This window comes from Sceloporus occidentalis, unplaced genomic scaffold (genome assembly GCF_023333645.1).
Source record: "Sceloporus occidentalis isolate IW3139 unplaced genomic scaffold, rSceOcc1.0.p SCAF_1, whole genome shotgun sequence".
Taxonomy (NCBI): domain Eukaryota; kingdom Metazoa; phylum Chordata; class Lepidosauria; order Squamata; family Phrynosomatidae; genus Sceloporus; species Sceloporus occidentalis.
Window position 1 is genome coordinate 21,416,449 of NW_028316981.1, and position 15,619 is coordinate 21,432,067.

The 15,619-nt window shown below is 38.5% G+C and overlaps 1 protein-coding gene across 3 annotated transcripts in view; it reads right to left on the reverse strand.

The window, feature by feature from the left end:
* GNL1 (G protein nucleolar 1) overlaps nucleotides 1–15,619 on the reverse strand; it is a 47,244-nt gene that overhangs the window by 13,958 nt on the left and 17,667 nt on the right. For all 3 annotated transcript variants that reach the window (XM_089515644.1, XM_089515634.1, XM_089515653.1), the window contains exons 2-6: nucleotides 15,103–15,271; nucleotides 10,868–11,004; nucleotides 8,634–8,785; nucleotides 7,198–7,269; nucleotides 4,809–5,007 (exon numbers count right to left, since the gene is read on the reverse strand). In XM_089515644.1, coding sequence (XP_089371770.1) covers nucleotides 4,809–5,007; nucleotides 7,198–7,269; nucleotides 8,634–8,785; nucleotides 10,868–11,004; nucleotides 15,103–15,271 — 729 coding nt within the window. The remainder of the gene's footprint in view (nucleotides 1–4,808; nucleotides 5,008–7,197; nucleotides 7,270–8,633; nucleotides 8,786–10,867; nucleotides 11,005–15,102; nucleotides 15,272–15,619) is intronic.

Here is a 15,619-nt window from a genome sequence, read left to right on the forward strand (position 1 = left end):
GAAAGAGTTCCGGTGAGAAGGGCACATGTTTTTGCATATAATTTGTAATATTCTTAAATATATTTTTCCAAAATTTCCTTACTACCTTGCATTGCCACCACATGTGAAAAAACGAGCCCGGGGTTTTTTTGCATTTCCAACAATTGATATTATTAGATTTTTTAATTTTTGCCAATTGAATGGGTGTTAAATAACTCCTAAAGAACATTTTAAAATAATTTTCCTTTAAATTGTTACACTTTGAAAATTTATAAGTGTTTGACCATGATCTTTCCCAACAATCCATTGATATATTGTTTCCAATATTTTGCATCCACTTCAACGTATTAATTTTCACAACTTCATTTTCCATCTCAATCCTTAGGAGAATCTTATAAAATTTGGAAATCATATGTTTTTCCCCTCCTGTCAATATTTTATCTATGATATTCCCTTCATTTTCAAAACCATAGGTTTTTTTATCCTTTTTAAATTCCTCTACAATTTGTTTATAGCTAAACCAGTGAATTGTAATTCCTTCATTCTCTAATTCCTCTCTTGTTTTGATTCTTACCCCTCCTGGTGTTTTAATTAGTACATCGTTATAACAAATCCAATGCTTTCTTTTTATATTCTGGTGTTTGTGAAGTGCTTCTTGGGTGGAGTGCCATCCTGGGAATTTTGTATAGAAATATTTTTTATAGGAATTCCAAACTTTGAAAAGTGGTTTTCTAATATAATGTTGGTTAATTTCTTTCCTTTCTTTACAATCTTCATAATTCAAATATGCATGCCACCCCATTGTTAGATTAAAGCTTTCTAAATCTATTATTTTTTTATTCTGTAAAAGGATCCAGTCCTTGATCCATGTCAATGCACAAGATTTGAAATACACTTCTAAATTAGGTAAACCTAGACCCCCTCTTTCCTTACAATCGCACATTACCTTAAACTTAATTCTGGCTCTTTTCCCCTGCCACAGAAAATTCGCGATATCTCTGTTCCAGATATGAAATGGCTTCTTATTATTCAATATTGGTATTGTTTGGAATAAAAAGAGCATTTTGGGCAGTATACACATTTGGATACATGCAATCCTGCCCAATAACATAAACTGCTGTCTATTCCATTTCTTAAGATCTTCTTTAATTTTTTTCCAAGTATAAATGTAGTTATTTTCATATAGCTCAGAGTTTTTTCCTGAGATTCTTATACCCAAGTATTTAACCTGTTTTATAATTTGGATTTCTGATTTACTTTTAAGATCTTCCGTCTCTTGTAGTGATAAATTTTTAATCAGAATTCCACTTTTACTTTTATTAACTTTACATCCTGCTATTGTTCCAAAATCGTCCAAAATCTCTTGTAACTTATTTATACAGTGATTAGGGTTTGCTAGAAAAACTACAAGGTCATCTGCGAAGGCACAAAGTTTATATGTTTGGTTGTTAATTTGAATCCCCTGAACTGAGACATCACTTCTTATTCTTCTGTTTAGCATTTCCATCACCATTAAGAATAGTAAAGGAGAGAGAGGGCACCCCTGTCTTGTGCCTCTATTAATATTACATGGCCTTGTTTTTTCTCCGTTTACAATTATCTGGGAATTCTGTTTATTATAAATCATATTAATCCGATTCATATAATTTCCTTGGATTCCACTTATTTTTAATACTTCTTTCATGAAATCCCATTTTACCATATCAAAGGCCTTTTCAAGGTCTAAAAAGGCCATACCTACTCTTTGGTTAGTATTATGGTCGCAATATTCCAGAATATCCAGTACCGTTCTAATATTATTTTTTAAATATCTACCAGGTAAAAAGCCTGCTTGATCTTCATTTATCCATTCAGATAATATTTTTTTCAAACGTTCAGCCTGAATTGAAGCAAAGATTTTATAATCCTGGTTGAGAAGAGCAATGGGACGGTAACTACTCAATCCATCAATATTGATGGATCTTTTCCTTCTTTCAGTATCAGTGAAGTTAGTGAGTTTTCCCAAGATAGTGAATATTTACCTAAATCAATTTCTTGAAATGTTTTAAATAGCGGAATTAATAGAATTTCTTTAAATGTTTTATAATACTTTGCAGATAAACCATCTGGACCTGGAGCTTTATTATCCTTTAAGTTATTGATTGCTTTATCAATTTCTTCTATTGTAATTTTTGCATTCAACTCTTTTAAAGCTTTATCGGGAATTATGGGGATCGAATCTTTCCTCAAATATTGTAAAATATCTTGTTGACGATTGTTCTTTTCCTCTTTAATTTGGAATTGATTCTCAAAATATTCTGCTACCACATTTTTTAATTCTTTTTGATGTGTTACTTCTTTCTTATTGATTGTTAGCTTTACTATTAGATTTTTTTCTCTCTCTTCCTTAATTCTTCTTGCCAGCCATCTTCCAGTTTTGTTCGCATTTTCGAAATGGTAATGTTTTATATACTTGGATTTATTAAGCAGTTCCTTTGTGGCATTTTGGTCTAATTGATATCTTAGTTTTTCCCCTTCCTGGATTAATTTTCCATTCTGTGGAAAATTCCCTCCCTACGAAACACAAAAGAACGAGACAAAAAAAAAAGGAAAGAGACAGGATAACGGGAAAAAATTAAGGAGAAGAAAGGGGAAGAGATAGGGTGGGGGGGGGGGAAGGAAGAAGAAAAAGAAAAGAAAAAGAATAAGAAGGGGAATTTTTTTTCCTTTTTCTCTTTTGAAAGGAAAAAAAAAGTAAGAGTTAACTTTACTTTGGTGTAAGATGTCTTGTAAATTAATATCATGGAATGTGAATGGTTTAAATTCAAAATTTAAAAGAAGTAAAATTTTCCATTTTTTGTACAAACTTAAAGAGGATTTTGTCTGTCTACAAGAAACACATATTCAACAAAAAGACAAAAGACTTTTAGATAAACCTAAATTAGGGAAAGTATTTGTAGCCGCCAGTGAAAGACAAAAGAAAAAGGGAGTGGCGACATATGTAAAAAACTCAAAATCAGCAAAAGAGTTATTTGCAGATAAAGATGGTCACTACCTAGCTGTAGAAGTAGTAATCCAAAATGAAAAAGCCATGCTGCTAAATGTATACGCCCCCCTTGATCACAAGTCCAAATTTTATAAAAAACTACACAAAAAAATCCTTGAGTATGATTATCAAAAGGTAATAATTGCAGGAGATTGGAATGGGGTTATCGACCCATTAATAGATAGATCATCTCATAAGAAAAAAAAATATCAAGGTAAACTTCCACAAAGTGCAATGGAATTAATACAAGATCTAAACTTGATAGACATTTGGCAAACACTCCACTGGAAGGATACAGACTTTACTTTCTTTTCAAATAGATATAAATCCTGGTCTAGGATTGATTTTATTTTACTCTCTAAGATAATGTGTAAAGAGATTCAAAAAATTGAAATTTTGCCCAGATTGTTATCTGACCATTCTCCGGTGGAACTAACTTTCAATAAAGCTAGAAGGGAATATTCATGGAAATTAAAGGAGCACTTATTGTCAGATGAAGATACAGTCTTCAAACTAAAACAACAACTAAAATATTACTTCCAAGAGAACATGTCGGATAATTTGGAAATGCGCACCATTTGGGACGTGAGTAAAGCGGTAGTAAGGGGTTTATTCATTCAACAGGAAATTAGGGAAAAAAGGGAAAGGGGGAAAATAGAGAGAGACTTGATAGAGAAACTTAAAAGAAAGGAAAAAGAGTTAACATTCAACCATTTTCTGAAGATTTTAGGCAGACATTTTTTCCATCTTACTGAGATCCTGTAAGGTATTCTGGACTGATCCAAGGTATTTTGCAGCCTGAGGTGAAGGAACAGACTGTGTGGAACCTGACTGGACTAGCAGCTGAAGCTTACTTCAAACATCTACAATAATATAGTGGCTTCACCACATCTGAGGCAGCAGACAAGCTGGGGGTCCAGTTTGTGCACAAGAGGTCTAATTAGCTACCTCCATGAGTAGGTCGTGTTCTCATCCCAGGGTATATTTAAAGGCTCAAAACTCACAGTTTACTATCTGGGATAACCATCACTAATTGCAAAAGGAAAGAATCCCAAATTCCTCTGCTGTCTTTTTGCAAACAGCTATGTCAGTTGGCTATTACTTCTGCAGAGCTGAGCTGAGTTCACTGTAAAACAGTGACCTTCAAATAGTAGTATGAAACAGTCAGCAATGGTTCTCAGAGCTTCATCTTCTTGCAGACAGTGGTAGTTACCCTGAACTAACAGGATGGGGAGTAAATTTATTGCTTCTTTGTGTACTGATTTATTGCTTCTGAACAAGGAAAATTAATCCCTGATATTGCCAGCCGTTCTGATGCATGGGAAGGGACTTGCTTGGGACAGAATGCTGACAGGCAGTCAGTAAGAAAATTTTAAGCACACTAGAGCCTCCGGTTTTCTGCCTGCATAGAAGAAGTAATATGAAAGAATTCAGGGTTACATTACCCCAGTGTTATGCTGATCAAAACCTGTGACAAATAACAACAGCTGCACTGGACACAGCATCCCATGGTGGCCATGAGGCATTGTTGTTATTGCTGTGTGCCTTCACATTGCACTTCTATCTTATGGCAACCCTAAGGTTTGGACTCAGGAAATTTCTTTTCTAAAAACGCCCGGCTCATTTCCTATTGTTAAAAAAAAAAGCTTCTCCTGGGCATACGTTGGCCAGGCGCGGAACATAATGTGGCAAAATATCATGGGGTTTTCTTGGAAGATTTGTTTAGAGAAGGTTTGCCATTGCCTTTCCCCGAGGCTGACAGCATGTGACTTGCCCAAGAAGCATTACAAGAATTCAGAAGTACCTGCACTGGGATCTTGGTCATTTTGCGGGTAGGAGGTGAAACAGACCACATGTACCTCAGGGAACCGATTCCTGAAGTAGTGCTTCCAGGCCACCACCAAGGCTGGAGGTGCCAGGTCAATCTTGTTCAGTACAAGGATGAGATTTCTCTTCATCTGCTTGGTCACAAAGTCATAGAGAGCTGGAGAAAAGTTGATGACCTGGATAGGAAAGATCATAAATGGGAGAGGACATAATATGAGACCTCTAGAGTGAGAACTAGGAACATGGTAAGCCTTACTTCATTTTTGTCCCTACATGACGATATGATTAGAGCTGAGTGCCAAGTGAGGGATGGACTTGCTGTCAAACAATCTACATACAGTAATTGCTTGTCTTTGGGCCATTTCTGTTTTGCAGAAAAGGTAAATTTTCTGCTTTATTCTTGCATGTCTGTTACATCAAGGCATTATAATTATTTCAGTAAATATGTGGAGAATGGCTGTGACTAAGTGGCAAAACTGGCCAAAACTCCCTTGAGCATGTCCACTGTATATTTACAGACACCAACTTCTCCTTCAGTCAGATAGATTTGGGTGTGTGGGTGTGTGAGTGGGCAACATGTGCCTCTCCCATATTGCTGGCTCCTCAGATGTTGCAAAAATTCCATCATCCCTCCCTGCTGACCATGTTGACTATACTGATGGGAGCTGCACTCAAGCAACATCTGGAGCACCACAAATTGCCCACCCAAATATGGATACTTCCTGAGAGACTTAACAGTTTGCCAAGGAAAACTCATCTGCTGTTTAAAATACTAAACACCTCCTTCTATGACTGGTGACCTGTTTGTATGCCAGGGGTGCTGATGTAAATATGCAGCAATGAAACTGTGGGTATTAAGTGCTGTCTTCTCCTTTTTTCCAGTTCACATATGGGCAAACTGTGTCTTGCAGATGTTTCTGGGTCACAACTTCCATAATCCCTGACTGACTGCCATGCTGGCTACTGAAAGTGCAGTCTAACATTTGTTTTTGTTTTTCCATAATAATTTTTATTAGTTTTGAAACAATATTAATAAACATAACCACGTAACAAACAGAAAACCATACACCCAACACAAACATAACAAGACATTTCTAAAACATAGATCTAGCCATAATAACTTCCTTTCCTGATTTGTCTGATCTCTTTCAAATCAATTAAACATTCCTTTTACTTTTCTCTAAATTATATTTCTATATCATATACATTAAATAGTTTATTTGCATGCCTGTTGTGTAATATAAGTATCTCTGTTTGCCTGTTGTGCAATATAATTATCTCTTTAGCTAACAAAAGTATAGTTTCTAAATTTAATATGTACATATTCTTAATTTAAATATGCTGTAAGAACTCATCTTCACTGAAAACATCTTTCCCTCTCATGCAGCATAAATTTATTCTTTAATCACTATATATCATTAAAGAAAAAGAAAAAAATCTCTTATTCTGCTTTGTTTAAATAGGCCTTCACTATACGCCATTCATTTTCAAATGTTTCTCTTGGAGCGTCTTACATTTGCAGTCTAACATTTAGAAGCCCTTGGGTTGTGAATTCCTGCTTTTTTCATTTACTACAGCAATGTATTGTAATGCTAGGTTCTGTCACCAGGTATCACTAAAATGCTGTTTGCTGACCCTTGGTGAATAAAGACTCTGTGTGATTTGAAACCTTAAAGGCAGAACATATGAAACACAAACCAGCAGCTACAGAAGGGAACACTAAACCAATGGAAGGAGATTTTTAAAAAAGCATTCCAAATTGTCAGAAGAAAAATAGCCCCCTGTGTTTCAAGACAGTAACTCCCAGGTTTAAACATTTGTTTCAAGAAAACTGTGATTAGGAATTCATCCTAACTGTTACCCCAGAGTTCAGAAAAGTTGCCTTTTCGACAACAGGCCCTAAACCTGCAGCCAGAATAACCTTGGGGAATTCTAGGAGATTTAGGGGTGAAACAGATAGGCAGGAAGGGACGGTCCAAAGCCAGGGCTGCAGCAACCACATGCCGACACGTACCCAAGCCACACAAAAGCTAGCTTTTTAAGCCCATCTGTTTCTGGCCATCTTTAAATCATGCACAGGATTGTTATGAAGAGAAGTTTCTGTGAATGCAGGTATTGTTTAATATTGTGCTTTTATACACTTCACTCAAGAGTTGTATAAAAAGAGGACCAGATTCTACTAAATAACCAGAAGCTTTCATAGATTTATTTTCTGCTTGAATTCTTTAAAGGAGTAGATACAGGCCTCCTGCTTGGTGAGTCCAAGCACATGAAAGGATTTGTTAAACTGAGCCAACAGCCTGTGTGAATAGAGGCCAGCAAGAACAGGCAGTCAAATGATCAACAGCATACGAAGGGGTTTTTACCGGATGCCGGATGTCTGTAATGAGCAACACGATGTCTGACATTTCCAGTACTCGCCACAGCTGCCTCCAGGTCTATGAGAAAAAAACAGAAGATAAGAAAACAGAAGATAAGATCTGTGTGCCATTTTTCCTGTCCCACTGAGCCCATCAGTCAGTACATTTATTCATCTGTGCTGGCTCAGGGATTCTGGAAGCTGTGGTTCACAGGGGAGTAGCTATGAGAAGGAGGAATAAGTGCTTTGTCAGGCCAAATAAGAATTATGTCCTGTTAATGAAATTTTCTGACCATCCTCACACTTCTAGCATTGAAGAAAGTGAGACACTGAAAAACAGGCACAAATAAAACTCTTGCATTTGCTGTGATTGCATTCCCTTAGCCATTTTGCCTGCCCCTTTACTTCATATGCCAAAATTGTATTTCTAAATGTTCAGCTATTTTAAGTTACTGCAATGCTAGAAATTTGGGGACCGAAGGTAAATTTCTTTTGGGATAGAATTCTTATATGGAGGGAGGGGTGCCAATGTTTTGTTTTCCCTATAACTACACCCTTGATTACAACAACAAAAAGGTACCCTAAAAAGCTCTGAATTTTGCACTCCATTTTAACTTTGGTCTTCTCAGCTCCTTCAGCTACATCTTTTACAAAGCTGCTGCTGCTGCTGCTGCTTTTCCTTCCACTCCTCAATATATTTATTTATAGCCCCATTTCTCCCCAAAAGTGGGACTCAAAGAGGCTCTTGATGTAAATGAAAAATACAATTAAAAACAAACAAAAAGTGAGCATGAAAATAAGCTAATATAGTATTAAAATGGATCACACAGTAGAAGAGTAAAATTCAATTTCAAAAGAGAAAAGCTCTTTAAACTACAGCATCCCCTAGCCCATTCTTTAAGAACTTTCTGATCTAAAAGCCTGTGAGAATAAAAAGGTTTTAGCCTGCCACAGAAGGCCAACAACCATGGGGACATTCTGGCCTCCCTGGGAAGGGAATTCCAGACTCCAGGGGTAGCCACTGCATAGGCTCTCTCTCACCATCCCACCAACCATGCTTAAGTTGGTGGTGGGACTGAGAAAAGGGTCTCTCCTGATCACAGATTACTGGATGGCTCATACAGGGAGATACGGTTTGTCAAATAGCCTAGACCTGAGCCATATAAGGTTTTAGAGGTCATAACCAGCACTTTGAATTGTGCCCAGAAACAAACCAGCAGCCAGGAGAGCTGTTTCAATAGGGAAGTTGTATGTTCTCTTGAGATCAGAACTGGTATCTCATCAATACCAGCTCCAAAGACACTTAAAATTTCTTTGGATATGAACATGCTAAGTCACATTTTGTCTCATATATTTAAGAAGGTAGATTAAAAAGTGGACTGATTAAAAGAATACCACACCACCTGAAACCCAAGTTTTCCCTTGAAACTCTGAAAGGCTCACCTCCAGATTGTGCTCAAAGTAACTTAGCTGGCTTGGTTGGAATGTAGCATAGATATTCTCTAGATATTCCCGGAAGCACTTCTCCTCTCGGGCCAATAGCTGCTCCTTGGTTATCTGGTAACTCCAGGGTGGGCGTTTTGGAAAATCCAATACTGAGAACAAGAGAAAGTAAGGACCGGCTGGGACATATGGACAAAGCTTCACTGGAATCCTGTTCCTGCACAATGCTAGTGGAAAAATTCATTACACTGATCTATGCTGAACACTGTTTCTCAATTTACCTCACTTGAACCTTCCTCAGATTGTAAAGCAATCAAGAGGTTGAAGGAGCCAAAGAGGCCTATGACACTTTAAAGAATTGTATTTCAGCACAATGAATATCCTTTTGATGTATATCTGGTCCTCTACAATAACCACTTTGAGGTCAGTAACAAGGTGTCTTGGGAGATTGACATATTTTCCATGTGCCTCCTCCACCACAACCTTATGATTCTTAAGGTTTGCAACAGATGATTTGGAAGACAGCTTCTGAGCTGCCTGTCTTCAGCATGCATGCAAACAAAGAGACATAATTCTGCATGCCACATGAATCCTCTGTATTTCTGTATATATATTCTGGGAGGATTTCAGGCTAGTCATAGAGTGCTGCTAAGGGAAAGAGGGAAGGAAGGGAAAAACTTGATCTCATTGATTATCTCCCTCCTTTCTGCACCAACACACTACCATTTTAAAAAGTTGCAAAATATTGAGGGTAAAAATGCCATCAATACATCTGTAAATCCTGCAGATTAGAAAATTGGACTGGTTATCTAAAGAGGTTGTGTACATTCAGAAAAATAATTCTTCCTAGGATTCCATGGTGGCTGAACTTTGAAATCCTCACTCAATATGTTCCACAACAGATTTTTCCAACATCACGAGTGGGACTCAGACTGCATCTACACTGTAGAAATAACAACTTTGACACCATTTTAAGTGCTGTAGCTCCATGCTATGGAATCCTGGGATTTGAAGTTTTACAAAGTTTGCAGTCTTCTCTGCCAAAGAGTGCAGGGGTCTCACAAAACTACAAATCCCAGGATTCTGTATGATGGAGCTGTGGCAGTTAAAGTGGAGTCAAACTGCATTATTTCTACAGTGTAGATCAACCACAGTCAGCTCTCAAAGAGCCAGCACTGAGTGCTTCATTTCCCCCCCCCCCCCCCATCTTTCTTCATTGCCTTGCCCCACTCAGAAGGGTAACTGGGAGAAACAAGGGCACTTCCATGGCTCACTTTCCTCTCACCTTTCTGATTTGGGGAAGCTGAGGGAGAAATGGATATAGTCAGCCCTTTACTCTGACACTGGCACACTCATTGAGAACTCTTGGTTTTACTTCATCTCCCTTCCAAGGGGTGTGGGGTGACTGGGCAATCTCCACCACTCGATTTAGCTCACAACTGGGGCTTTTAACCCCATAATCTCCCAGTGACACACTTCTCTTTTAAGTACCATTAGAGAATTAAAGCACTATGAACTCTGTCACAAAGTCAGGACAGTGACAGGTTAACTGTGGTGAGTCTGGGGGCAACTTTCTACCCCTAGGACTTTCAAAAAGCAACACCAACTGACAAAGTTGAAAAACAAAACAGAAATTCAAGAGGTCAAAAGTCCATTTCTGGTTTTGAGAAGAATGTTTTTTTCCTGAAAACTACAACCTATTTAAAATCTGAGCTGCCAGTCCTGGAGGCTTCCAGAAGGAAAAAAAAATCCATACTTTGGGAGTAGAACATGGGTGAATCTTGAGGATCTGGAGCTTGCAAAACATTATTATTATTGTTATTATTATTATTAATTTATATAGAGCTATAGATTTGCACAGTGCTGTACATAAAAACAATAAATATAAAAGAGTAAACCTGCCTATGGCGTACAATCTAGGAAATAACAGCCTTTGCATACTGTATGAGGCCCCAAGGCAACCCTTTGGCCACTCACTTGAACACAATGATTATTGGATCAACCTTGTTATTATAGATGAGCATACTGTGTAGGAATTAAATTGAATTTTAAGAGTCCCTTTCTGCAAGGTTCATTTTCAGATCACATAAAATTCCTCAATACAAATTGTGCTTTCTTCCCAAAAGGGCAGAATGTCTTTGCTGCTGCCAGGAGAGGTACTCCATTAAGAACAAGGGATGGGAGAAACCAAGGCACAGGAAGGTACTCTTCTCCCTCACCCTCCCTCTGTTCACCTGAGCCGGTCTTGTAAATATCTTCTATGTCCACCTCTGTCTCTTCTTCTGGCACAGGCTCTAAGATTTTTTCTCGGGAAATCTTTTTCCTCCGCTCTATTTCTTCTTTGCTCTCCCGATCAAAGTGCAGCCGGTATCTGACAGGTAAAGCAGAACAAGGGAGATCAGGGAGGGAATATAAAGTAGAACTATATTTGGCTGAAACATATAGTCCAGCCCTCCCACCTTAGTCCCAGAACTAAACAAACCTTGCTTAATTCCAGAATCACAGCAGGTTGGAGAATCACTGTAAACCACAGACAACTTGATGGAGCCAGCAAAGCATAATGCTTGGAGTGTGGCACTACGAATCTGGAGACCAGGGTTCGATTCCCAGCTGAACCATGAAATCCACTGGATGACCTTGGGCAAGTCACATATTCTCAGCCTCAGGGGAAGGCAATCGCAAACCTCCTCTGACCAAATATTGCCAAGAATAAGCAATACCTTAGGGTAACCATAAGTGGAAATGACTTGAAGACATACAAGTGATACAGTCTGGGATTACAGTGTCACTATGATTGTGCAGCAGTGTTTGCTCAGAAACAAGGATTAGTTCCTGGTCTTTCAAGTCCTTTATATTGCATGGGAAATTTGTTGTTTTTAAAACATGCAAAGAGAAAATGTGTTTGCTAAATGGTGATAAAATTCAAGGCTTCAGTATGCAACTGAGCATTAGATTTTAATGAACAGTAATTTAACCCGACTGATCACTGCAGAAAGCTCCATATCACAGATTTTTAGATGGAAATCTAAAACAAATTGAGCTTGCACACTCTCATGCCATATTACAAGGGGCTATGCAGGACTTATGGATACATCAAGGTAACCCAGCAATCCTACACTAGTCCTGCCCATGTGAACCTTTTTTTAAAAAAATTGATAAACAAGTCAGGATTCACAAGCCAGTAACAAATCCTGGCGTGTTTCTAGCTTGCAATCCTCACTTAGTTGGGAACTACAAACTAGAACCCCAAATTTGGACATGAATTGCAACTGCTGCTTCCTTGTTTGTGCTCCTCTTCCATTATTTATCTATGGCATTTGACTAATAGCTCTCACCATGGCCTGGAGGCAGTGTACAACAGGTGAAAACATTTAAAACATTAAATACATGAATAAGCTTTAAAACATGTAAAAATATAGAAGATGACAGATCAATTATAAATTTTTATCAATTACATTTTGAATTACACACAAAAGAAGATCCAGGTTAGAAAACACAAGCATTTCTGTCTTACATTTCATTTTTCAATTGTCATTTACTGCCCATCATAGCAGCACTAAAATCCTCAATTTTTTCATAGATTTGTACAGATATCATTTATTCCTGTCCTCCCTGGAATGGGAAAAAGTGGTTTATAATGAAAATGAGTTGTGTTAACTGAACGTTTTGCTAATCCCTATGGTGAGTGAAGGGGAAATAATACAGAATGAAGCATTGCATGACATCACAGCAACTAAACCAATGGCTGAGACTGGGCTGAGGCTCATGAATCACAGGCAACATCAGCAGCTATTTTTGGTCTCCCTGATGGCATCACCTCTGGTTGTATGTATCTTTTATGATCTATACACCCTAGAAAAGACAGTAGAGCCTCCCTGACAAGAGTCAGTGAACACATAAACCTTCGCCAGACATCCTAGCAATGTGACAGGTCTCTACTTGACAGGCAGGATATTTTTCCATAGGAACTCTGTTGCTGAAGTTGTCAAACTAGTTCAGAATGGCACAAGAAGCACTGAATTAAGACATGCCCCATCCCTATAGGATGCTTCCTCAGTAGGTCAAAGGAACAAAGATCATATGAACTTGGTTCCAATTTCTCACATTCTTTGCTGCCTGTTGTCAACAAGAACAAGCTGTCTTGGTTTGGAGGGTATCATTAAGATTGATCAAGCAGCAACGCTCTTCCATTCTCTGTAAAGGAAACAGAATCTAGTAGTAAAATAGTTGAAGCCCAAACTTCTGGATTTTATTCCTATGAGACACCAGAGCAAAAGATGAAAGGTCTACTGGTCTGACTGGAAAACTGTTGGAAAACTCCTGGATTGGATTCTCACCTCCAAGAGGAAAAGTTGTATACATTAACAAAATCTGATGGTATTATATACTCTTACCAGGAAGCAAAACATATTTCTTTACTGTTCTAATAAGCTTTACCACAAGGACATTAGATCCACAGAAGGAGAGTGATGTGAAGATGTTGATAGCTCTTTTCTTGGTGGGGGACACAAGCACAACAGGGAGAAACTGTAACACTTCTTATTCACAGGATAGAATACAAATTTTCATGTGTTCCTCACTTCAGGTTCTCTCTTGGTGAGGAGAGTATAAGAACTTTTGTAACATATCTGTGTGCATGACATTATTTTTCTGATTTTGCTAGAGGCCAGAGCAAGGATCATACTGAATGAAGGCCTCTAGTTCTAGCAATAGATAGATAGATAGATAGATAGATAGATAGATAGATAGATAGAGCTTGGAAGTCAGCTGCAGAAAATTCCAGGAACAGGAAAAATGGGTGACTCACTCTGCATCATTGTCTCAGAAATGGAAATTACCATCCCTAAGATACAGAGGATCTTTGGCCTTCCTCTGAGGCTTAAAGAGGGTGACTTGTCCACGGTCATCAAGTGAGCTTCCATGGCTTTAGCAGGGAATCCAACCATGGTCTCCCAGTATCCTAGTCTAACACTCAAACCACTACACCATGCTGGCATACTTACATTATAATCTAGTAGTTAAGAGTAATAAAAGACAGTTATTAATCCCAGTCTTCCCCATTCTATCTTTTCTAAAGCTAGTCTAGTCTAAAATTTTAAGGGAACTCTTGATAATTTTGTTTTGCTTTCTTATGAGAATTTACTGACACTTGCAAATTTCACCATACTGGCGATATTCCATAGACCTGCGTTTGACACAGGTTTCAGTCCATGTGGAACCACTAGGAGAGTTTCTTCAGAAGACCTTAGTGATTAGGCAGGATGATAAGGGAGAAGAGATGGCCTCAGGTATCCTAATCTTAAAGTGTTTATGGCTTGCAAGCTTTTGAAGTTCAGCTGGCTACTTCATCAGGCAAAGGTGTTAAAATTGTACAGGAGGGGAAAAAACATTATGATGTTAGAGTAGAAACTTCAGAGAGAGCCAGCGTGGCATAGTGGTTTGAGTGATGGACTATGACTTTGGAGACTAAGGTTCAATTCCCAGCTTGGCCATGAAACCCACTGGGTGACTTTGGACAAGTCATATTCTCTCAGCCTCAGATGATGGCATGGCAAACTCTGTCTGAACAAAGCTTGCCAAGAAAACCCCATGATAGGGTCACGTTAGGGTAGCCATAAGTTGGAATTGATTTGAAGGCACACAACAACAGCAACAAGAAGAAACCTCAAATAGCAGTCCCAGTCCATTGGCTCCCTTTTTAGTGTGTCCCTCCCTGCAAACAGAACAGGTAGAGTTTTTCCTTGCTGTCTTTCCATACTGCAAAACACACAAGTTATTCACAGTTGTGATTTTTTTAAACACTCCTGTGAGCAGAAGCTCTTGGTACTGCTTTTTTGCACCTGGATGGATAAAACAGTTTTGCTTTCTCCCATGTTCAAATTGATTATGCATCTATACATCTGTTTCCATTCTCCTGACCTGAGACTTATATGTCGCTGTTTTATAAGTGTATTTGTTTCTCTTGTAACTAGTTGTATTTCCTGGTTTTAATCCAATGTACCCTGCTCCTAAATTTGTAACACACAGTGGTTTATAAATTTAATAAATAAATGAAAAATTAAATTGATTGAAAAGGTTTAGAGAATAAGGAGACAGGGAGTTTGGGAAATATAGGAAGATTACTTGTGTGAGGAAGGAGGGAAAAATCTAGATTTCCAACTGAAGCCCTGGGAAGAAAAGTTCCATCAGTCAAGAATATAACGTCAAGGAGGCTTGCTCTTGATGTCACCTATTGATGAATCTGCCCCTAGCATCCTAATAAGGTTTTCCACCCTAATGGATGGGAATTGTGCAACCCTCCAGATATTGTTGAACTGCAACACCTAGCATTCTTCACCACTGGCTATCTGGGCTAGGTGCTGCAGTTCAACAATATCTGGAGGGTTGCACAATGAGTTGCAGTTCATCATCTGGAGGGCCACACAGTTCCCCCTCTGCCTTTGGTACTCTCTTCAAACAAATGCATTACCTGTTGGGATCATAGCCCTGTTCTCCTGGCTTGCGGATCTGAGGCTGCTGGTTCATCTTGCGGACCTGTAGGGAGAATGACTCGCTGTCTGATGTGTCCGTATGCTCCTCATGCCTGTCATGGCTGCCACTCCGACTGTTTGAGCTTGACCGCACATCATCTTGGAAGCCTGGAGAGACAGCAAAAGGAAAACCAAAGAGACAGACTGACTTCAGGATGTACAGAATGACAACAGTTGGATGTGCCCATCCCAACAACCCTCCCCAAATTACAATTTGGCCCTCAAACTGGGAAACCAATTGCCCATTTCTGTAATAAACCAGTACACTTCTCCCTCACATTTTGTCTTCACACATGACCAAGGGGAAGAGCTTGGAAACTTTTTAATGAACCTGGTTTTTGACATTGTCTGTATTGAGAACTATGCTTAATACTATGGTTTGCTTCATCAAGCCTGTTTCAGACTATGGTTTGGAAGTGTTTTGATTGTTTCTAAACACAGTTTGTTGTTCTAAGT